The 23,780-nt window shown below is 43.2% G+C and overlaps 1 protein-coding gene across 1 annotated transcript in view; it reads left to right on the top strand.

Annotated features, from left to right (window-relative positions):
* The window catches only part of ankfn1a (ankyrin repeat and fibronectin type III domain containing 1a), a gene marked incomplete in the record, with an annotated part of 232,233 nt that overhangs the window by 23,830 nt on the left and 184,623 nt on the right, over positions 1–23,780 (top strand). The window contains 1 exon segment of the mRNA XM_029697427.1: positions 15,069–15,340. Coding sequence (XP_029553287.1) covers positions 15,069–15,340 — 272 coding nt within the window.

The following is a 23,780-nucleotide window of genomic DNA, read 5'->3' on the forward strand; positions in this document are numbered from 1 at the left end:
TCAATAACTTGCTAACATTTATATACTGGCCATCTCTGAAACTCACTTAGATATTTCCTTTGATGATACAGTAGTAGCAATACAGGGATATAACATCTACAGAAAAGACAGGAATGCAATGGGGGAGGTGTTGCTGTATATGTTCAGAGCCATTTTCCTGTAAAGCTTAGAGAGGATGTCATGTCAAATGTTGTTGAAGTGTTGTGGTTGCAAGTTCACCTGCCTCATCTAAAGCCTCTTCTTTTGGGGTACTGCTATAGGCAGTCAGTATTTGGATAATATGTGTACAATGCTTGATCATGATAACTGGCTCAAGTAGCTGACAAATCAGCCTGTTACCAACCATTAGTAAACTTTGGAAAAAATTGTGTTTGACCAGATACAATGCTATTTTACAGTAAACAAATTGACAACAGACAGGCACCGGTTAGTCAGGCTAATTGAGGTAATATGTGCGTGAATGTATAGTTAAAGTGACTATGCATATATGATAAACAGAGAGTAGCAGCAGCGTAAAAGTGGGGTTGGGGGGGACAATGCAAATGGTCCGGGTAGCCATTTGATTACCTGTTCAGGAGTCTTTTGGCTTGGGGATAAAACTGTTGATAAGCCTTTTGGTCCTAGACTTGGTGCTCCGGTACCACTTGCCATGCGGTAGCAGGGAGAACAGTCTATGACTGGGGTGGCTGGGATCTTTAACAATTTTTAGGGCCTTCCTCTGACACCGGCTGGTGTAGAGGTCCTGGAAGGCAGGCAGCTTAGCCCCAGTGACGTACTGGGCCGTACGCACTACCGTCTGTAGTGCCTTGCGGTCGGAGGCCAAGCAGTTGCCGTACCAGGCAGTGATGCAACCAGTCAGGATGCTCTCGATGTTGCAGCTGTAGAACCTTTTGAGGATCTCAGGACCCATGCCAAAACTTTTTAGTTTCCTGAAGGGGAATAGGTTTTGTCGTGCCCTCTTCACGACTGTCTTGGTGTGTTTGACAATTCTAGTTTGTTGGTGATGTGTACACCACATTAATTTACGCACAGACAGTCTAATAACGCTTTTGAATTTACAAATGACCCAACGCATTCTCACACACTAGCGGCAATTTACGAATGTTTATATCAACTTAACAGAACTTAGACTGTGTGGATAATTGTTGTATTCCATGAAGTAAATATATAAGTGGATGTTGAGTTCTGTAGCTCAGATACTGTGGACACTTTATCGTCACTCTACTTATTTTTCAGTATCAACTTTGTGTGTACTATACGTATGAGAGTGAGGGAGTTTGCTAATGTTGTCACTTTTATTTTTCATGCTGTATGTCTGTGAGTGTTCCAGCTAAAAGCTCTGCACTATTAACAAGTGATTAGACTGTTAGCTTCCTTCCCATCCTTCCCCTGCTGATGGCTGAAGCACAGCCTGAGTCCCATTAGATGCGACTGCTTTGGCACTTTACAGTCTGTCTCTCTGCATGGCAGGAGAAGAGGAAGGATGGGGGAGAATAGCAGGGATTGAGGGAGTAGAGAATGCTAAGAGATGGTGGGAGAAGAGAGGAGGCAGACATGGAGGGAGAGGAAGAAAGATGGAGGGAGAGGCGAGGAAGAAGAGATGTAGGGAGAGGGGAGAACTAAATGGATGGAGACTGGAGAGTCACTTTTTTTACGCAGACAATCTCGCTTTTCCCATCTCTCTTTTCAGTTAGCGCTCCTATTCTCTCATGTTACACTTTGTCATTATCTTTCTCTTCTGTCAGAATCTCTTCTTTCCTGTCAGTTTCTCTTCTCTGTCAGAATCTCCTCTTTCCTGTCGGTTTTTCTTCCCTGTCAGAATCTCCTCTTTCCTGTCGGTTTCTCTTCACTTCCAGAATCTCTAATTTGCTCTCTTCTCTCTTGCTCTTTTTTGTTAATATCTTCCTTTCCCCTCTCTCTCTTCACTCTATACCCACATCTTTCATTCTCTTTGTCTCTGTCAGCATCTCTTCCTCTCTTTCTCTCCCCCTTGCTGCCTCTACTTTTTTTCTCCCTTTCCTCGATAATTTCGCCCCTCGCTCCCTTTCTTCTTTGTCGGTCACATCCCTCTCTCCCCTGCTAGACCCCCAGCTGTGATGGCTCTGGAGTAGCAACAGTTGTCATGGAAACCATCCTCTTAGCTCATTACCATGCGTCAGGTTTTGTTTGATTGTTTTTACTTCCTGTTTTCCCCTAATCATACGGCAGCATATGAAGTGTTCTAGTGTTCTGGAGCTGTCCTCAGTGTTCCACTGCCAGGAACACATTTGGTATTTAATGTTTTTGTTTGCTAATACATGATTTGAAAGCATTGAAATAATTTCAGAACGTTCTGAATGATTTATGAATAATTTCAAGGATGAATTACATTTCAGAACTTTCAGAATAATTTTAGTCATTAAGCAGATGATCTTATCCAGAGTGACTTACTTAGTGAATTCATCTTAAAGGGCAATTCTGCCACTTTTCAACCTCACATTCAGTATACCGGTGTCTACATTTGTGAAAATGGCCCGTTTCCATGATCTGTGGTTAAAAAGATAAGAAGGTTCTAAAAAAAAGGCTTCTGTGACATCACAGGGTAGAATTAAAAGTAAGAAAAACTGTGATTTAAAAATGTGCCGTTGTCACATGTATAAACTGGTATTCTGCTGGACATAATGAACATGAGGTTGAAAATTTGTGGGATTGTCCTTTAAGGTAGCTAGGTAAGACAACCACATATCACATCACACATACAGTTAAAGTCGGAAGTTTACATACACTTATGTTGGAGTCATTAAAACTTGTTTTTTCAACCACTCCACAAATTTCTTGTTAACAAACTATAGTTTTGGCAAGTAGGTTAGGACATCTACTTTGTGCATGACACGAGTAATTTTTCCAACAATTGTTTACAGACAGATTATTTCACTTATAATTCACTGTGTCACAATTCCAGTGGGTCAGAAGTTTACATACACTAAGTTGACTGTGCCTTTAAACAGCTTGGAAAATTCCAGAAAATGATGTCATGGCTTTAGAAGCTTCTGGTATGCTAATTGACATAATTTGAGTCAATTGGAGGTGTATCTGTGGATGTATTTCAAGGCCTACCTTCAAACTCAGTGCCTCTTTGCTTGATATCAGGGAAAATCAAAAGAAATCAACCAAGACCTCAGAGAAAAACTGTAGCCCTCCACAAGTCTGGTTCATCCTTGGGAGCAATTTCCAAATGCCTGAAGGTACCACGTTCCTCTGTACAAACAATAGTACGCAAGTATAAACACCATGGGACCTCACAGCCGTCATACTGCTCAGGAAGGAGACGTGTTCTGTCTCCTAGAGATGAACATACTTCGGTGCGAAAAGTGCAAATCAATCCCAGAACAACAGCAAAGGACCTTGTGAAAATGCTGGAGGGAACCAGTACAAAGGATCTGTATCCACAGTAAAATGAGTCCTATTTCGACACAACCTGAAAGGCCGCTCAGCAAGGAAGAAGCCACTGCTCCAAAACCGCCATAAAAAAGCCAGACTACAGTTTGCAACTGCACATTGGGACAAAGATCATACTTTTTGGAGAAATGTCCACTGGTCTGATCAAACAAAAATAGAACTGTTTGGCCATAATGACCATTGTTATGTTTGGAGGGAAAAGGGGGAGGCTTGCAAGCCGAAGAACACCATCCCAACCGTGAAGCACGGGGGTGGTAGCATCATGTTGTGGGGGTACTTTGCTGCAGGAGGGACTCGTGCACTTCACAAAATAGATGACATCATGAGGGAGGAAAATTAAGTAGATATATTGAAGCAACATCTCAAGACATCTGTCAGGAAGTTAAAGCTTGGTCGCAAATGGGTCTTCCAAATGGACAATGACCCCCCAAGCATACTTCCAAAGTTCTGGCAAAATGGCTTAAGGACAACAAAGTCAAGGTATTGGAGTGGCCATCACAGAGCCCTGACCTCAATCGTATAGAAAATGTATGGGCAGAACTGAAAAAGCGGGTGCGGGCAAGGAAGCCTACAAACCTGACTCAGTTACACCAGCTCTGTCAGGAGGAATGGGCCAAAATTCACCCAACTTATTGTGGGAAGCTTGTGGAAGGCTACCCGAAACGTTTGACCCAAGTTAAACAATTTAAAGGTAATGCTACCAAATACTAATTGAGTGCATGTAAACTTCTGACCCACTGGGAATGTGATGAAAGAAATAAAATCTGAAATAAAATATTCTCTCTACTATTATTCTGACATTTCACATTCTTAAAATGAAGTGGTGAACCTAACTGACCTAAGACAGGGAATTCTTTACTTGGATATAATGTCAGGAATTGTGAAAAACTGAGTTTACATGTATTTAGCTAAGGTGTATGTTAACTTCCGACTTCAACTGTATCAGTAAGATCTTTCAGATACAAAGGCCCAAATGACTGGAATAATTTACCTATAGAAATAAGTGCATTAAAATCAGACAATGAATTTAAGAAAGCCCTTTTCAAATGTTAAGAACAAACTGTTTGTGTTTTGAACTAATAGGAACATCACAATGTGAAGACATTTGTAAATATGTAGTTACAGTGCCTTCAGAAAGTATTCATACCCCTTGACTAATTCCACATTTTGTTGTGTAACAGCCTGAATTCCAAATGGATTAAATATTTTTTTTTCTATCATCCATCTACACACAATACCCCAAAATGACAAATGAAAACAATTTTGCAAAGTGATTGAAATTTGAGTCGTCTTGGGTATGTCTGTATCGGCTTTGGACATCTGGATTTGGGGATTTTCTCCCATTTTTCCTTGCAGATTTTTTCGCTCTGTTAAATTACATGTGGAGTGGCAGTGAACAGCAATCTTCAAGTCTTTCCACAGATTTCCAATGGGATTCAAGTCTGGGCTTTGGCTGGACCCGGACCAAGGTCTTTCTTGCCCGGTTGCTCAGTTTGGTTGGACGGCCAGCTCTGGGTAGTTCCATATTTTTCCACTTCCCAATGATGGAGACCTCTGTGCTGTTGCTTTCAACACTCTATAAATTGTTTTATGCACTTCCCCAGAAATATGCCTCATCACAATTCAATCTCGGAGATCGACAGATAGCTGGGACGTCATGGTATAGTTTCTGCTCTGACATGCACTTCTGACATGCATGCTTCTTCTTCTTCTTCAGTGAGGTTTAGTGGTGGTTTGCATCCAATATGTTGCATTACCGCCTCCAACTGAACTATTGTATAGATCCATTACACTTTGTGATACAAAATGGGAAAGGGGAACTGAAAATAATAAACATATTTTAATTACCCTACCAATTAAACCTATACTCATTAAAACCCAGCACCTTATTCCACTACTTTAGCCCTATCTGATCCTACCCCAGGCCAACGGCCTGAGACGACGGGACACTACCACTCCACAAACCCTGTAACCCTTCTGAAGTCAGCTATTGTACACCCAAGTACTTCTCTGCAGCTGCCACCACATCTATTTTCTGTCATTTACATTTCATTTCTGCTGTACAGTTGATAACCATTGCTATGAATGCTAAGAATCCAACCTTACTGAAGCATGTATCACTCATTGGCCTATTCCTCTGTGCTTGATCTACTATTCACAGGGATCCTTTCAGAATCCCTGACCCTTGACCCATCCTCCTCTACTTTCTTCACCAGCCTCAGCATACGACACCTTCCGCACTACTCTGACTCTAGCCACCTCAACCTGTCTCTCTCGCACCAGACACTTCCGATCCCCACCAACATGTGTACCCCTACAGTTGACACAAGCAACCTTATCCACAGAAACGACACAATCCTCTATCCCATGCCTTTCTGCACACTTCCCACATCTTGGAATCTCCCTCCTACATACTGCTACAACATGACCATAAACGTGACACCTGAAATACAGCAGTGGGTTCAGCACAAAAGCTCTAACAGGATAACTCATATATCTTACCATGAATTTGTCAGGTAGAGACTCTGACTCAAAGCGCAAAAGGACTGACAGTGACTGTTTCACCACGCTCACCACCGGGTCTGCGTTGCACCAAACGGCTGGTGTCACAAACACCAGGAATCTTCAACTTCAATTGCTCCACTTCCACACCTAATGCTACCTCAGAAATCACTCCTTTCAGTGGTGCCTAGTTCCTAAGAAACAGATCTTGACCAAAGTTGCGTCGCACAGAGCATCTGCTCGCTCTCATCTGAAGAAACAAACAAACCTCACAAGTCCACTTCGGGTTACCTTCACCGACTCAACAGCACCCACCATCCTTTCCACCCAACTTGAAAATACCCATGAATCAGCCAAAAGGCCTGCTTCCACCCTCTTCAAAATTCTCATTCCTACTGGGCCAAACATATCTTTATCATAATCATGTCCATCAATGCAAGGCTTGGGCTCCGAGCCCCTCACAACACCTTCTACCCCTTTCATTTCACCTCCAGAATTCGAACTGGCATCTGGCTCACTCTTTTTGAACTTGACACCAATCTTCCTCGACATACCCTCTCCCTTGTTATTCCTAGCTTCAACAGATTCAAACCTATCTTCTGCCTCCCTCATTCTTTTCAACCTCCTCTCTCTTTCCTTCCAAGCCTCCTCCCTTAACCAATTACCCGATTCCTTCTGAAAAATATTACATTTTTCCATGCCACAATCTATTTTTAGCCTCCTCGAGAGACATGCTAAGCCCTGTACTCCCTCCACTTCAAACACTCATCATTAGTTTGAAGCATGTTCAATTGGATTAGTTGTTTTCTCTCTGACATGCACTGTCAACTGTGGGAACTTATATAGACAGGTGTGCTTCTTTTTAAATCATTTCCAAATGATTTAATTGGCCACAGGTAGGGCTGTTGCGGTTACCGTATTACCGCCACACCTGCTGTCATGTGTCATGAAGGCAGTCAAATTCCACGTGACCGTTTAGTTATGGTAATTAGGCTTCTCCAAACTCTGATGCTGCTACTGGTCATTAGATGCCTACTAAACTTGCTAACTACCTGGTACTCAGCACCCTACTGTCCCTCTAATCACTCTGACATCAATGCAAATGTAATCAAAAATCGAATCCAACACTTCATGAGAGCTCATGAGCTCATATTGTGCAACATTTCTATAGGTTATGCAATTGCAGGAGAAAACAGAGTGATGGCCTCTATTAAAAGAGTAGGATCCCATAAGCTTTCTATAGGCTAGGCCTACTATATATATTTCTCAACTTTCCTAATATTAAGCACGAAAAGGAATCACGAGAAAGCGCCCTCCATTCGCTATTTAAATGCATAGATGACATGTATTTTTTTCCACTGCCCCTGTTTCGAGACAGGTGCATGATAATGGTCCATTATGAATCAATACAAATGTCACACATATATTATTTAGTACATGTAAAGACAAGATTAAAGCAAGAATAATCTGATGGGTGACAATATTAGCTTATCACTTGTGAATTAAGTTGCAGTTGCGTCCCCGATGTGTCTGTCTTTACTTGTAGCCTGTGAGAAAAAAACGATCACATGATGGAGAGCGCGCAGCACTCAGGGAGAAGGGCACAACAAACGCATGGATTTTTTTTAGGGTGCATTACAGCCGAAAAGGGGATACCGCCTTGAAATTCAAAGCATTATCAAGTGCTTGTCAAATTGTGAATGAGAGACTAATGAAGTGTGTACAGCCTGCGCAAAAAAACAAAGCAGAGCTCATGCCTTTCAAGTGACTTTTTTCAAATCATCATTGGTTGCATCACGCAGCCTTAAAATCTATAAAAAATCTAAACATATAGCCCAATGTTTGTAGAACAACTAAAGTTACATCAATAACTCTAAATTAAGCATATAGGAATAACTATTTCTTTGTTAACCGCTCATCACAGAATAGCCGCATGTGCTCACTCCCTCAGATCATTTGAAGAAAATATTAATATTTTATTCAGCTTGGTTCAATTGTATTCTTCATACTATAAAATAATGCCATGGAATTCTAAGCAAATCTTGCCTGCTAAATGAGCTAGTGTAGCCCACAGCCATTTGGCATAGCCGCATTAGGACCTAACATGAGGAAAACTCAGTATGCTATTCTGTGCTTCTGAAATAGACTACATTTTCTTCATACCATGCTTCTTTAGACCTGTCTAAAATAAATAATGGATTTATTGTGAAGGTATAGGCAATAATACATGGATTTATTCGACTTTTTCAAATGTAGATGTTCCAAAGGTCTGCATCAGTGGCTTGTAGTATGTGTGAAAGTCAAGAGATGCTGAATGTGTTTGTTAATTAATGGTAAATTACAGTAAGATCGACAGTTATTTGCTCGACAATCACTGGCTGACTAAATATTGTGACCGCCCTAGCCACAGGTACTATTGGATGCACCTGAGCTCAGTTTGGAGTGTCATAGTAAAGGGGTGAGAATAATACAGTACCAGTCAAATGTTTGGACACACCCACTCATTCAATGGTTTTTCTTTATTTTTACTATTTTCTACATTTTAGAATAATAGTGAAGACATCAAAACTATGAAATAACACATATGGAATCATGTAGTAACCAAAAAAGTGTTAAACAAATCAAATATATTTTATATTTGAGATTCTTCAAAGTAGCCACCATTTGCCTTGATGACAGCTTTGCACACTCTTGGCATTCTCTCAACTAGCTTCATGAGGAATGCTTTTCTAACAGTCTTGAAGGAGTTCCCACATATGCTGAGCCCTTGTTGGCTGCTTTTCCTTTACTCTGTTGTCCAAATCATCCCAAACCATCTCAATTGGGTTGAGGTCATCTGATACAGCACTCCATCACTCTCCTTGGTCAAATAGCCCTTACACAGCTTGGAGGTGTGTTTTGGATCATTGGATACTGTTGAAAAACAAATCATAGTCCCACTAAGCGCAAACCACATGGGCTGGCGTATCGCTGCAGAATGCTGTGGTAGCCATGCTGGTTAACGTCTATGGGCTAGGTGGGACGCTAGCGTCCCACCTGCGGGACACAGCCAGTGAAATATCAGGGCGGCAAATTCAAAAACAACAAAATGTCATAATTCAACTTTCTCAAACATACAACTATTTTACACCATTTTAAAAATACACTTCTCCTTGATGTAACCACATTATCCGATTTCAAAAAGGCTTTACAGTGAAAGCAAAACATTAGATTATGTTAGGAGAGTACATAGACAAAAATAATCACACAGCCATTTTCCAAGCAAGGACATGTGTCAATAAAGCCCAAAACACAGCTAAATGAAGCACTAACCTTTGACGATCTTCATCAGATGACATTCCTTGGACATTATGTTTTGTTCGATAAAATTCATATTTATATCCAAAAACAGCATTTTACATTGGTGCGTGATGTTCAGAAAATGTGTTCCCACCAAAACGTCCGGTGAATGTGCACATCAATTTACAAAAATACTCATCATAAACGTTGACAAAATATATAACAATTATTTAAAGAATTATAGATAGACTACCCCTGGATGCAACCGCTGTGTCAGATTTTAAAATAGCTTCAGCCATCACGGTGAGCTATTTAGACACCCGCCAAGTTCGGGGCCACCTAAACTCAGAATTAGTATTAGAAAAATTCTCTTACCTTTGCTGATCTTTGTCAGAATGCACTCCCTGGACTGCTGCTTCCACAAGAAATGTTGTTTTTGTTCGAAATAATCCATATTTATGTACAAATACCTCCGTTTTGTTCGTGCGTACAGATCACTTATCCAAAGGCATAACACGCGAGCGCGGAACGAGAGACTAAAAGTCAAAATGTTCCATTACCGTACTTAGAAGCATGTCAAACGCTGTTTAAAATCAATCTTTATGGTATTTTTAACGTAGAATTGCGCTAATATTCCAACTGGACAATAGCATATTCATTCAAGAAGAAAAAGAAGGAACGGCGTGCTCGCGTGACCGCGCATATCCAATCCCTTTGTTGCCAGGCAGACCACTCAGTAACTGAGCTCCTATACTCTGCCCAGTGACAGGGGAAGGCTCAAACCACTTTCTGAAGGCTTTAGACAGCCAATGGAAGCCTTAGGAAGTGCAACGTCACCCCACAGACACTGTAGTTTCGATAGAGAATCAAAAGAAGAACTACAATTCTCAGACTTTTCAATTCCTGCTTGGATTTTTCTCAGGTTTTCGCCTGCCATATGAGTTCTGTTATACTCACAGACACCATTCAAACAGTTTTAGAAACGTCAGAGTGGTTTCTATACAAATCTAATAATATGCATATCTTAGCTTCTGGGCCTGAGTAGCAGGCGGTTTACTCTGGGCATGCTTTTCATCCGAACGTGAAAATACTGCCCCCTATCCCAAACAGGTTAAATGATGACCTCTTCCTAAATATATGGTCAAATTATACATTTTGTGTATGGTTTCCTAGAAAGGGTAGCTCAATTTACCCTTTTGCTCAACATACCCCACTCTCCCATACCCCTCTGAAAAGCTACAGACTGGTATTCAATTAACTAACCAATGACTTGAAAAGCATTTCATTTAGTGAAATCAGTTGTGTTAATGCTGTGCTGGAACAAAAGCCTGCACCCCTGAAGAAGATACTGGTCATGAGGTATTGGTTCCCCCAGCCCCTCCAGACTGTACTTTAGAAACTACCTAGCCTTATGTAAGACTAGAGCACCTGTTAACTGTCATATGATGACGGATGGTCTTGAATTACAGGGGCCTTCTGATGAGTAGTGTTGCCTACCAGTGTGGTCTGTAGAACTCTCTACTGCAACAACAACACACACACACACACACACACACACGTCTGGAGAGCTCTCTATAGCAACAACACACACAAACACATACACACACACACACACACTCTTCTGGAGAGCTCTCTGCATCAACAGCGCACACACACACACACACACACACACATACACATTTGTCTGGAGAGCTCTCTAGAGCAGTATACATACCAACCAGAGATGTATAGGAAAAAACACACAGCAAAGACTAACGACTAAAAGCAGATGTATCACTAGCCACTTTAAACAATGCCACTTTATATAATGTTTACATACCCTACATTACTCTTCTCATCTCATGTATATGCTATACTCTATACCATCTACTGCATCTTGCCTATGTCGTTCGGCCATCACTCATTCATATATTTTTATGTACATATTGTTATTCATTCCTTTACACTTGTGTGTATAAGGTAGTTATTGTGAAATTGTTAGGTTAGATTACTTGTTAGATATTACTGCATGGTCGGAACTAGAAGCACAAGCATTTCGCTACACTTGCATTAACATCTGCTAACCATGTGTATGTGACAAATAAAATTTGATTTGATTTGAGATGTTGGCCGCAATCTGTCAGCGATCACCTGCGGGGTGTCAACGCCACCCACTGCTTTTAACTATAGTTCTCACAGCCTCTATTGTACTTTAGTGTAAAGCACATGATAGTCACTTGAGTATATACAATGAGTTTACATTACATTTCACTAATTTAGCAGACACTCTTATCCAGAGCGACTTACAGGAGTGAATGCATACATTCTGGTACTGGTCCCCCGGGAATTGATCCCACAACCCTGGCGTTGCAAGTGCCAGATGATACTTTATTTGGATAGTCCATCTGTAGACTCTCAGTAACATTTCCACTAACCCTAACCTTAACCCTTATCCTAACCCTAAACTTAACCCTTACCCTAGCCCTAAACATGACCCATACCCTATAACCGTAATTCTAAACCTTACCGTAACGTTAGCAAGCAGTTGCTTATCAAGAAATAGTTTGTTGATTTTATGACCATATGTAGAGCAAATACAGATGAAAAATCCAGACTATCCAAATAAAGTGTGACTAAACTGGGTGTTAAGTGTCCATTTTAAAGTTAAGCAAAGTATATTTATTAAGTATAGGAATTGTATAGGGTTTTATTTTTATTTTGTATCTTACTACTATAAAATATGAATTATTGTGTGTAATACCCACTATATTGCAATGAACAGAGTGTCTGTGGGATTTGGTTGGGCGGTAAACCGTTAAAAAAAAGATATCGGTATTCATTCAAGCTCTGGTTTGGGTTTTTACTTGACATTCTTTAACGGTATTTTCATGATTTAATATATGTTTTACATTAAATAATTCACTAATGACTAAAACAATTATAGCAATCAATCCATTTTTATCACCAATAAGAAGTTGCTAACAGCTGAGTATTGATCCAGCAGATACATTCTCAGGATACAGACACTGTGAGACATAAAAGCTCAGACAGGTCAAATGGTGCCTTACCACCACCAACAGCACTGGTGTTGAAATTACATTTAGAATTAGAAGCTAGGTACTAGCTAGTGTGTACTACAGCTAGTGTGTACTACAGTTAGTGTGTACTACAGCTAGTGTGTACCAGGCTGCTAGATAGCTAATGTGCACTAGCTTGGGTACTAGCTAGCTAGTGTAAATGTGCTAGCTAGCTAGTGTGTAATAGCTACACAGATAGAACAATGAGACCGATATTTCACCGGATGTATAAATGTGAAGCATCCGCTTAGCGTTTCCACTCACTACCAAATATGGTAGCAAATTTTTCTCATCGAGGAAACTTTTGATCTCAATACAGTTTTCTGTTCCCAAAACTAGAATCTGTTTTGAGCAGAGTGGACTAAGTTTTGTAGACTTTGCCCATTTGCCAAAGTTGTAAGAAATTGCACTGTTTAGAAGGATTGCGAATTGAGTTATTGCACACGCGCACTTCACAGAGTAGGCGTTCCCCAATGGAAATATAGGGAACGGAAATATGCAGATGCATGTCATAACAGGCAAATAGGATCTCGCTAGCTTGTGCTTGGCTCTGCCCACCTCCTTGCTTGTTCTGCCCATTATGACTAATTTGTTCCCATTGGAAACGACAGGCTGTGGTCTATCTTGGTTTACTTATAAAAATCTTTGCTAGCTGCACAGGCAACAGTGGTTAACATAACGGCCTGGGCAAGAGCTAGTGCGCCGACTGGTATGTGCGTAGTACGCTGATGCCCTGGAACAAAGCTACTGACTCAGGCCACCAACAAATGTGCGCACATACTGTACCATCTGATACGCATGCGCTTTGAGGTTTGCAGAACAGCCAGCCTCAGCGTGCATAATCTGCAGCTGGACATTTTCTAGGATGACAAGTCAACAACTTCGGGAGGGCAAGCTTGCCAAATAGACCCCTGGAAATCGGCCGACTACTCCTAGTGGCGAATGTAAGATCTGCAATTGAAGCCGAAAAATTAACAGTCAGGATAATTATTCTAATAAAATATATTTTGTACAATTATTTTTACAAAATAGAGGCATACAAAGACAAAAGAAACGTGACAGTGGGTAAACAATAACAAATTAGTGCAGGAAATAAAGAAATGTTTGAAAATGCTGCAATTGAATGCTTGAAGTGAACAAATAACTATGCAAATGGACACCATTGCTCGAGTACCGGAGTTTGAGGCTACAAAATAGGATTTGGATGCCTACGTAATGTTCTACAAATAGGACTAGTTCACTGTCAGTTTTGTGCTCCTATTATTTTGGGTTGAAGTTTGGTTGAACAGTATAAAGCAATCAGAATGGAGAAAGCCCACTAAAACCACTTAGATTTTCATTTGTTGCCATGAACTACCAATAAAGCATATTTAGAACTTTTATTATTCAGAAACGCCAAATACCGTCCTACCTTCAAAAATGAGAAAAATACTGTGATATGATATTTTGTACATATTGGCCAGACGTATGTGGGATATCCTTAAGTCTGAGCTAATATTGGCTTTGAATGGTAGTTCTAATAATAAAAGGGTGGTGTGTAGGCTGAATGAGGCCTTCATGCAGATTTAATGGGCTGGTTAGGGCTTCTGTCATTCTGCCAGTACAGAGCTGCTCTCAGGTGTTGAGCTAGCCCATGAGACGAGCCTGATACATTCTACTGCAGACACACACACGCTCGTGTGCACATAGACACACACACACACGCTTACGCTCACGTGCACACACACACCCACACTCGCGTGCACACAGACACACATACATACACACACAACCGTATCTGTATGTTTATCATATTTATCACATAAACATACTCACACACTCGCAACAGCCGACAGACAAACACAGTGAGCAGAGTGAAACATGAAACCGCCTCACCTGAGAAAGTTGAAGGAGGGAAGAGAGAAGGACAGCAGATTTGTGCTGATTAGACATCTCTTCATAATGTCTAAAGTATAATTATTTTTCTATTAGTCTGGTATGAAGTCTCTTGACTTTGATCATGTTTTCTGTCTGAGTACACCAGCTTAAAAGTGTGCTAGTGTCTGCTGAGTTTTTGAGCATATATGTGTGTATGGGATGACCTCACTTGCGTACTCCTCGCATCCTCTCATCTCGCCGCCTCCTCATACCATATTTGAGGAGAAGGTCAGAGGGGAGGGACCTCTGGCATTCTCATCCAATGGGTTTTGAGGAGGAGACAAGGAGAGAGGACGCAAGGAGTATGCAATTGATATTGTTCCTGTGTGTGTGTATAGGTGTGCGTGCTTGTTTGTGTCACACACACACACACACACACACACACACACACACACACACACACACAACAGCAGACAGAGACACTGAGCAGAGAGAAAGATGAAACCGCCTCACCTGACAGCTGGGAAGAGAGGAAGACAGCAGATTAAATGTGTGTGTGTGTGTTTGAGGTGTTTGCTTGTGATTGCACATATCTTTGAGGTGACCAGAGACCAGTTAAGTTTTGTTTGTTTGCAGACAAAGTGAGACTATTAATCCTGGTGTTCTATCTAAGACGGTGCCAAAGGAGCAATTCACTCCCACACAATATGTTCACTTGTATTCCTTTAGTTCTCTCCTTTTCTCTTTCTCTCTAATTGTCTATTGATCTCTATATATTTTCTTTTTGTGTGCCATTGCTTTCTGAATGTGTGTGTGTGTGTGCAGGCTTATGCATGTGTGTGTACGCGTGTGTGTGTGTGGCGTTGTATACTATCTCTCTCTTTGTCTATGCTGGTGTAGGTTATCAGTGGTGCATCTCTGGTTTCTGTTGTCCAGGCTCAGTGCAGCGGGACTTCGACAGAACAGAGCCATCTCCCATATCATCAGCCCAGGCCCCAACCCCAGCACCGGCCCCGGGTGTGAGAAGCCTCCCCCTGGGTGAGACAGCAACAGCAGCGGGTGAGGGAGAGACAGCGGGTGAGCGGGCGGCTCTGAGGAAGACTGTATCCGTTGACGACCGTCTGATGCAGTCGGCGCCCAGAGAGCAGCAGCACCACAGACTCCTCAGCAGGCTGGAGAGAGGCAAGAAGAAACTCAGGAACATACATGTGAGTACAGGACTGTGCAGAAATATAGTGTGTGTGTGTGTGTGTGTGTGTGTGTGTGTGTGTGTGTGTGTCGTGGTGGTTGTGTGACTAAGAGTTTTGAGACCTTTGGACTATAAGGTTCTATCTGACATTTTTGTCATAAACAAGTTAGTCATATATACATGATTTTTAGATGGTTCTTCGTATGTCTATGAAGTTAGATTTTAGAAAGTTCTCTCTGCATAAACCCATTTGAATTTGCCGCTATAAGGTTCTATCTGCAAGCCAGTCACAAGCCTGAGCAAATACAAACGGACCATTCGGAACACATGTCTCTGCCATCTCCCTCGAAGTATGGTCTAGGTTCATCTAGCCAGCAATAATGTCACGCAAGAAAACAACAACAACACTGTCAGAAATCTGAAAGTAAATGATGTCATGTCGTTGTTCAGTCATGACAGTAATTCGTCTGTTGATCTTAGTATTTGATGATGTGTTCTGACTCTATCTTGGTAAAATAGTGTTATTCTATCATTTGTGTATTCAAATAGCTACAGTTTTCATAAAAACTGAACATGTCTAATTCAGAAGTGCCAGGTCCAGATTGATATTTCAGAGCCATAAGACCTAATAAAACGGATTTACAAATACACAAGATTTTGATACTCTGCATGTTAGGTACCTTTAAGACGAGGACCTTTATGGGTTATGAAATAAGAATTCACTACAAAACAGTTCTGAGATCTGGGATGTGAAAACTTCGATGCTCAATATCTCAGAACTATGCTTTGTGCAGATAGAATCTTATAGCCCCAAGGCATGTTTTAGACTTTTTGTGCAGCAGGGTAAGTGTGTCTGTCAGAGAGAAAGAGAGTGTAAGGGCGTATGCAAGTCTATTTTATAACGTCTGTAGAGTTTCTCCATTCCTTTTGGCGTCTGCCAATCAAACAATATGCCATGCCTCTTCTGCATTACTTAGATACCTATAGGGTAAGTGTTTTTATATAACACGGTACAAAACACTTCTCTTGAAAACCTCACCTAAACCTCCTCAAATGTTAGTTATGACTGTTTCCTGAGTAGTACATTCTGTAGCCTTCCCACACTGCTGTGAGTCATTCAGTCAGTCTGGGCTTGGCACAGCACTGAGCAGAGCAGACCTGCCTCTTAACCTTCCTCTGACGAGGCACTGGAAGAGAGGACGACTATCTGAAAACATTTACCCAAATTAGAGTCGGTGGGTTTTATTTACACAAATACATATTCCAATGGAGCACTTTGGGAGTTTGCGACGAAGAAAATGTCCTGCTCACATAAGATACATGAACATGATTAAATGAGAAACACATTAACAAAAACTATATTTAGTGTCTGTTTAAAAACCTAACTAATGACGGTATTGGAATCCAGTGTTACATCTGATCTCCCGTAGTTGCTTGCCCTGCCTTGTCCATATTCCACATCACTGATCCCTTGTAGGGTGGCAGCCAGCTGGAGAATTCGCTTGAACTCTGCACATTTAAGGTCTCTGCTGCAACAGTTTTATCTGTAGGGTTCGGTAGGCCACTGAGTACGTTGTGTCGTCAGAATGTAGGAATATCTTGAGGGCCCTCCTCAAAATACATACGTATTGGTGGGACATGGGGTACACAGAAGTATTGAAAATATTTTGAAAAGCAATCCAGGGGGTTAAAAGGTCAGTCGGTGAACGGGATGTAGGTTGACGTTATGTTACATTAATGACTGAGACCGGTTGTGCTGGTTTCCTGTGTTCTGCATGGAGATTATGTTTATTAATAGATTGAACAGGATTCTTTCTCGAGTTGTCTTTCTGTGAATCATTGCATCCTCTCACCTCGCATCCTTCTGAATCATAGTTTGGAGTAGAAGGTCCAGAGCCCTTCACTCAAGGGCCTTTCACTCTTTTACCTTCTTCTACAATGGGTTTTGAAAAGGAGGCAAGGAGAGTGGAGGAATCAAGTAAAGATAACTTGTGAAGGAGCCATACAGAGTAATGTGCTTTGGCACGTTGAAGTGTTTTTGGTTGCTGCGCAGTTGCTCTGTGGTGGGTTTTCAAACAGCTCGACCTTTATTGCAGTGAGAACGGCCTTGATTTTGTCCTGGTCGACAACAGGACCTAAAGATGAGGGGTTAGAGGAGGTATTCTTGAGTTGACCCCTTCTGACCCTGTGAAGATGAGTGGTTATGGGAAGGGAGCACTGGCGTAACCCTCTCCAACCAAGGTGCATGAATTGAGGAGCAACCTGAAGTAAAAAGGAGATTCAGCAACTCTTGGAGGACAATGGCAGTTGTAGAAAAAACTCTGAAGGTGGCGAAAAGCTGAAACTTTGACCAATAAATAAGCTTTTTTTATTCACTTCCATTGTCCTCCAAGAGTTGCTGAATTGTCTCTGCACTTCAAGATGAGGGGTTATGGACTTCATTGCGTCCTCTCTCTTTGCTTCCTTCTCAATCATATTTGATTAGAAGGACCAAAGTCCCTCCACTCTGACTTTCTTCAGTTTTGAGAAGGAGGCGAGGAGAGAGGATGGGAGGAATCGAGGAAAGATTAATGGAGCAAGAGCTATACAGAGCAATGTATCGCTTTGGTGCAATGAAGTGTTTTTGGTTGCCGTGAAGCAGAAGCTCGGTGCTGGGTTTTCAGACTGATCAACAGCTACAGTATTGACATACCACAATAATCCTAGTGTTGGGGGGAAAAAAATCGATGCAGTTACATAACTGAATATTATTTTTGACAATAAATACTCTGTCGTATCGTTTTGACAGTATCGCAATAATATTTTTGCTTTAGTTTGCTCTACCTCCACCAAAACTCCAGTGTTTTTCCTTCATTTCTTGTTCTCCGTCTTCTTTTTAAATAAGGAGCCAATTTGTTTTCAGCAAAATCATTTGCTCATGGCTCTCTCTTGTCCCTCTACAGCAGACATATGGTGAGCAATATGTTTGGACCATGGAACCTTAATAAAATCACAGTATTGAATCGCAATACATATAGAGTCATACGTCAGTCTGAAACGGTGTGAAGCAGTCGCTAAGCAACTGTATCATAGCCAGATCTAATATCCTCCTCTGACATTACTATGGCCCAAAGTTGTCCCTGACTGACTGTGTGGCTGATTAGGAAACAGGTCTAATGTGTGTGGGAGGAAAGTCCCAGCGTCTCTGATGTAACATTGAAACTCTAGTGGATGTCCTTGAGAGATCGAATTTTAGGGGCATTTGTTTTTGCCACCATTGATGGTTAGGTAATAAGTAGGCCTGATCACTTCCAAGCCCACTAAGCATGTTCATTCTATGTTTTAGCCAAACATTCTACTGCATTTTCTCTTTGTCTCATTACAGTTGAATTTCACTCATGTCAGTTGGATATTATCTCCATATGTACTGGCTGATAAGCCCCTCTGTTTCTGGATCATCTTCCAGTAAGTCAGCCATTGTTACCCCTAACTGTCAATATCAGGTCCAAGTGTCCCTATGAATCCTGGGTAGAGCTATGGGACTGCTGACTCACAGAGGATGTCATAAAAACACATCTACTTCCTTTTTTGGCCTTTTCTCTTTCTCCTTACTCATTCTTAGAATAAGGGCATCTAGTTATTACCTATGTAGTGCACTACTTTTAGCCAGAGCCAGATACAAAGAAATAATGGCTCTATCCCAAACGAATGGTGTTATTTGAGGTACGGCCAATGTATTTGACCTCTAGCCACAGCAGAATTGTCATTCCGGATGAGTTAGTCAGGTAAAAATGTAACCAATGTCTCTAAAGTAGGAGAGAGAGACGGAGAGAGACAGACCGCTTAGTGACACAACTATTCCAGTGTTTTTCTCCCAGGCCCGTCACTTAGGCTCCCGTTGGAAAATCCACAGCTCTATTTGCCTTGGGTGTCATAAAAGACGAGCGGGAACGGCCTTTTGTTTTTGTGGAAAGTTTGTCTCGGTTCTGAGAGGGGAGCGCAGTGCAGCGCAGCGCAGCGCAGCACAGCACAGCACAGCACGACAGGTGGCAGGCGGGCTGCTGAAATGGCCTTGATGCTGTCTGACTGAAGCCTGTTGTGAAGAGGAAAAGATCTGTCTTTCTACTTTGTAAATATAATCATTTGAGCGTGGAGCTGCAGGGGTAGTTTCTTTTGTAACACTGTTGTTCTGTAATGTTATTAACTGCACCCCCCCATTCCCCTTTTTTTCTCGTCTCCTCTCCTTCTCCTCTCCTCGTCTCCTCTCCTTCTCCTCTCCTCTTCTCGTCTCCTGTCCTTCTCTCCTGTTTTCATGCTCAGGCTGTATTCCCCGGTGTCTGCCACAGCCATCAGGAGTCCAGACCCACCTTCAGCCTGTCTATTAGTCAAACACCACAGCATAAAACACACACACACACACATTATACACCGCAGAAACGCAGTCCCCACAGCTCAGTGGCAAATAATCCCCACACACTGTACACACAGTCTACACACACTTTCACACTCATTTTCTCTAGACACACATCTCACTAATTCTACGCACATATTTTCATTAGGCTGCCATGTGGAATGGTCCTTGTTTGAGCTGTTGATTTTTTTTCAATGTAGTGTAGTGGGGGTGTTTCCCCTAAAGACTAAAATGGGGTCAAGCTTACATTTACATTTAAGTCATTTAGCAGACGCTCTTATCCAGAGCGACTTACAAATTGGTGCATTCACCTATAATATCCAGTAGAACAACCACTTTACAATAGCGCATCTAAATCTTTTAAAGGGGGGGGGGGGGTTAGAAGGATTACTTTATCCTATCCCAGGTATTCCTTAAAGAGGTGGGGTTTCAGGTGTCTCCGGAAGGTGGTGATTGACTCCGCTGTCCTGGCATCGTGAGGGAGCTTGTTCCACCATTGGGGTGCCAGAGCGGCGAACAGTTTTGACTGGGCTGAGCGGGAACTGTGCTTCCTCAGAGGTAGGGAGGCGAGCAGGCCAGAGGTGGATGAACGCAGTGCCCTTGTTTGGGTGTAGGGCCTGATCAGAGCCTGAAGGTACGGAGGTGCCGTTCCCCTCACAGCTCCGTAGGCAAGCACCATGGTCTTGTAGCGGATGCGAGCTTCAACTGGAAGCCAGTGGAGAGAGCGGAGGAGCGGGGTGATGTGAGAGAACTTGGGAAGGTTGAACACCAGACGGGCTGCGGCGTTCTGGATGAGTTGTAGGGGTTTGATGGCACAGGCAGGGAGCCCAGCCAACAGCGAGTTGCAGTAATCCAGACGGGAGATGACAAGTGCCTGGATTAGGACCTGCGCCGCTTCCTGTGTGAGGCAGGGTCGTACTCTGCGAATGTTGTAGAGCATGAACCTACAGGATCGGGTCACCGCCTTGATGTTAGTGGAGAACGACAGGGTGTTGTCCAGGATCACGCCAAGGTTCTTAGCACTCTGGGAGGAGGACACAAGGGAGTTGTCAACCGTGATGGCGAGATCATGGAACGGGCAGTCCTTCCCCGAGAGGAAGAGCAGCTCCGTCTTGCCGAGGTTCAGCTTGAGGTGGTGATCCGTCATCCACACTGATATGTCTGCCAGACATGCAGAGATGCGATTCGCCACCTGGTTGTCAGAAGGGGGAAAGGAGAAGATTAATTGTCTGTCGTCTGCATAGCAATGATAGGAGAGACCGTGTGAGGATATGACAGAGCCAAGTGACTTGGTGTATAGCGAGAATAGGAGAGGGCCTAGAACAGAGCCCTGGGGGACACCAGTGGTGAGAGCACGTGGTGCGGAGACAGATTCTCGCCACGCCACCTGGTAGGAGCGACCTGTCAGGTAGGACGCAATCCAAGCGTGGGCCGCGCCGGAGATGCCCAGCTCGGAGAGGGTGGAGAGGAGGATCTGATGGTTCACAGTATCAAAGGCAGCAGATAGGTCTAGAAGGATGAGAGCAGAGGAGAGAGAGTTAGCTTTAGCAGTGCGGAGAGCCTCCGTGACACAGAGAAGAGCAGTCTCAGTTGAATGCCCAGTCTTGAAACCTGACTGATAAGGATCAAGAAGGTCGTTCTGAGAGAGATAGCAGGAGAGCTGGCCAAGGACGGCACGTTCAAGAGTTTTGGAGAGAAAAGAAAGAAGGGATACTGGTCTGTAGTTGTTGACATCGGAGGGATCGAGTGTAGGTTTTTTCAGAAGGGGTGCAACTCTCGCTCTCTTGAAGACGGAAGGGACGTAGCCAGCGGTCAAGGATGAGTTGATGAGCGAGGTGAGGTAGGGGAGAAGGTCTCCGGAAATGGTCTGGAGAAGAGAGGAGGGGATAGGGTCAAGTGGGCAGGTTGTTGGGCGGCCGGCCGTCACAAGACGCGAGATTTCATCTGGAGAGAGAGGGGAGAAAGAGGTCAAAGCACAGGGTAGGGCAGTGTGAGCAGGACCAGCGGTGTCGCTTGACTTAGCAAACGAGGATCGGATGTCGTCAACCTTCTTTTCAAAATGGTTGACGAAGTCATCCGTAGTGAGGGAGGAGGGGGGGAGGGGGAGGAGGATTCAGGAGGGAGGAGAAGGTAGCAAAAAGCTTCCTAGGGTTAGAGGCAAATGCTTGGAATTTAGAGTGGTAGAAAGTGGCTTTAGCAGCAGATACAGAAGAGGAAAATGTAGAGAGGAGGGAGTGAAAGGATGCGAGGTCCGCAGGGAGGCGAGTTTTCCTCCATTTCCGCTCGGCTGCCCGGAGCCCTGTTCTGTGAGCTCGCAGTGAGTCGTCGAGCCACGGAGCAGGAGGGGAGGACCGAGCCGGCCTGGAGGATAGGGGACAGAGAAAATCAAAGGATGCAGAGAGGGAGGAGAGGAGGGTTGAGGAGGCAAAATCAGGAGATAGGTTGGAGAAGGTTTGAGCAGAGGGAAGAGATGATAGGATGGAAGAGGAGAGAGTAGCAGGAGAGAGAGAGCGAAGGTTGGGACGGCGCAATACCATCCGAGTAGGGGCAGAGTGAGAAGTTTTTGATGAGAGCGAGAGGGAAAAGGATACAAGGTAGTGGTCGGAGACTTGGAGAGGAGTTGCAATGAGATTAGTGGAAGAACAGTATCTAGTAAAGATGAGGTCAAGCGTATTGCCTGCCTTGTGAGTAGGGGGGGAAGGTGAGAGGGTGAGGTCAAAAGAGGAGAGGAGTGGAAAGAAGGAGGCAGAGAGGAATGAGTCGAAGGTAGACGTGGGGAGGTTAAAGTCACCCAGAACTGTGAGAGGTGAAGGAACTTATCAAGGAACTCAGGGAAGGAACTTATCAAGGCGTCAAGCTCATTGATGAACTCTCCAAGGGAACCTGGAGGGCGATAAATTATGAGGATGTTAAGCTTGAAAGGGCTGGTAACTGTGACAGCATGGAATTCAAATGAGGAGATAGACAGATGGGTCAGGGGAGAAAGAGAGAATGTCCACTTGGGAGAGATGAGGATTCCAGTGCCACCACCCCGCTGGCTCGATGCTCTAGGGGTATGCGAGAACACGTGGGCAGACGAGGAGAGAGCAGTAGGAGTAGCAGTGTTATCTGTGGTGATCCATGTTTCCGTCAGCGCCAGGAAGTCTAGGGACTGGAGGGTAGCATAGGCTGAGATGAACTCAGCCTTGTTGGCCGCAGACCGGCAGTTCCAGAGGCTGCCGGAGACCTGGAACTCCACGTGGGTCGTGCGCGCTGGGACCACCAGGTTAGAGTGGCAGCGGCCACGCGGTGTGAAGCGTTTGTATGGCCTGTGCAGAGGGGAGAGAACAGGGATAGACAGACACATAGTTGACAAGCTACAGAAGAGGCTACGCTAATGCAAAGGAGATTGGAATGACAAGTGGACTACACGTCTCGAATGTTCAGAAAGTTAAGCTTACGTTGCAAAAAATCTTATTGACTAAAATGACGAAAATGATACAGTACTGCTGGCTGGTGGAGTAGGCTAGCTAGCAGTGGCTGCGTTGTTGACTTTGTTTGACCGTGTAGCTGGCTAGGTGTAGCTGGCTAGGTGACCTCGATAGTTTCAGTACTACACCTTGTCATGATACAAAAGCAACTTTGTAGCTAGCTAACATAACACTAATCAAGACGTTCCTTTGTAATGTATTTAGTTTCTACAGTGTTACTAGTTGGCTGGGTTTGGAAAAAATGGCGTCGCGGGGGACGGCAATAGCTGGCTAGCTAACCTCGGTAATTACTAAACTACACAATTATCAAGCTATGACAAAGACAACTTGTCCTCAAGCTTGTCCTCTCTGACTCTGGACCTCTTCTTCTGCTACTACTTTTGAGGTGACGGGGTTATCTATTTACCTTAGTCTCCAACTCCATATTTCCAATCACCCTGTTTTCCCCCCCTTTATTATGACAGAGAGTCAAGTCAATGCTGAGGTTTCTTTTCCAGATGATCCCTGTTTAGCACAACAATAAACAAATGTTTATTTTCGTCTCTGTCAGTGTCACTTTGACTGACTGCCATTGAGTTCCTATATAACAGAGTACATTT

This window comes from Salmo trutta, chromosome 18 (assembly GCF_901001165.1).
Source record: "Salmo trutta chromosome 18, fSalTru1.1, whole genome shotgun sequence".
Lineage (NCBI taxonomy): Eukaryota > Metazoa > Chordata > Actinopteri > Salmoniformes > Salmonidae > Salmo > Salmo trutta.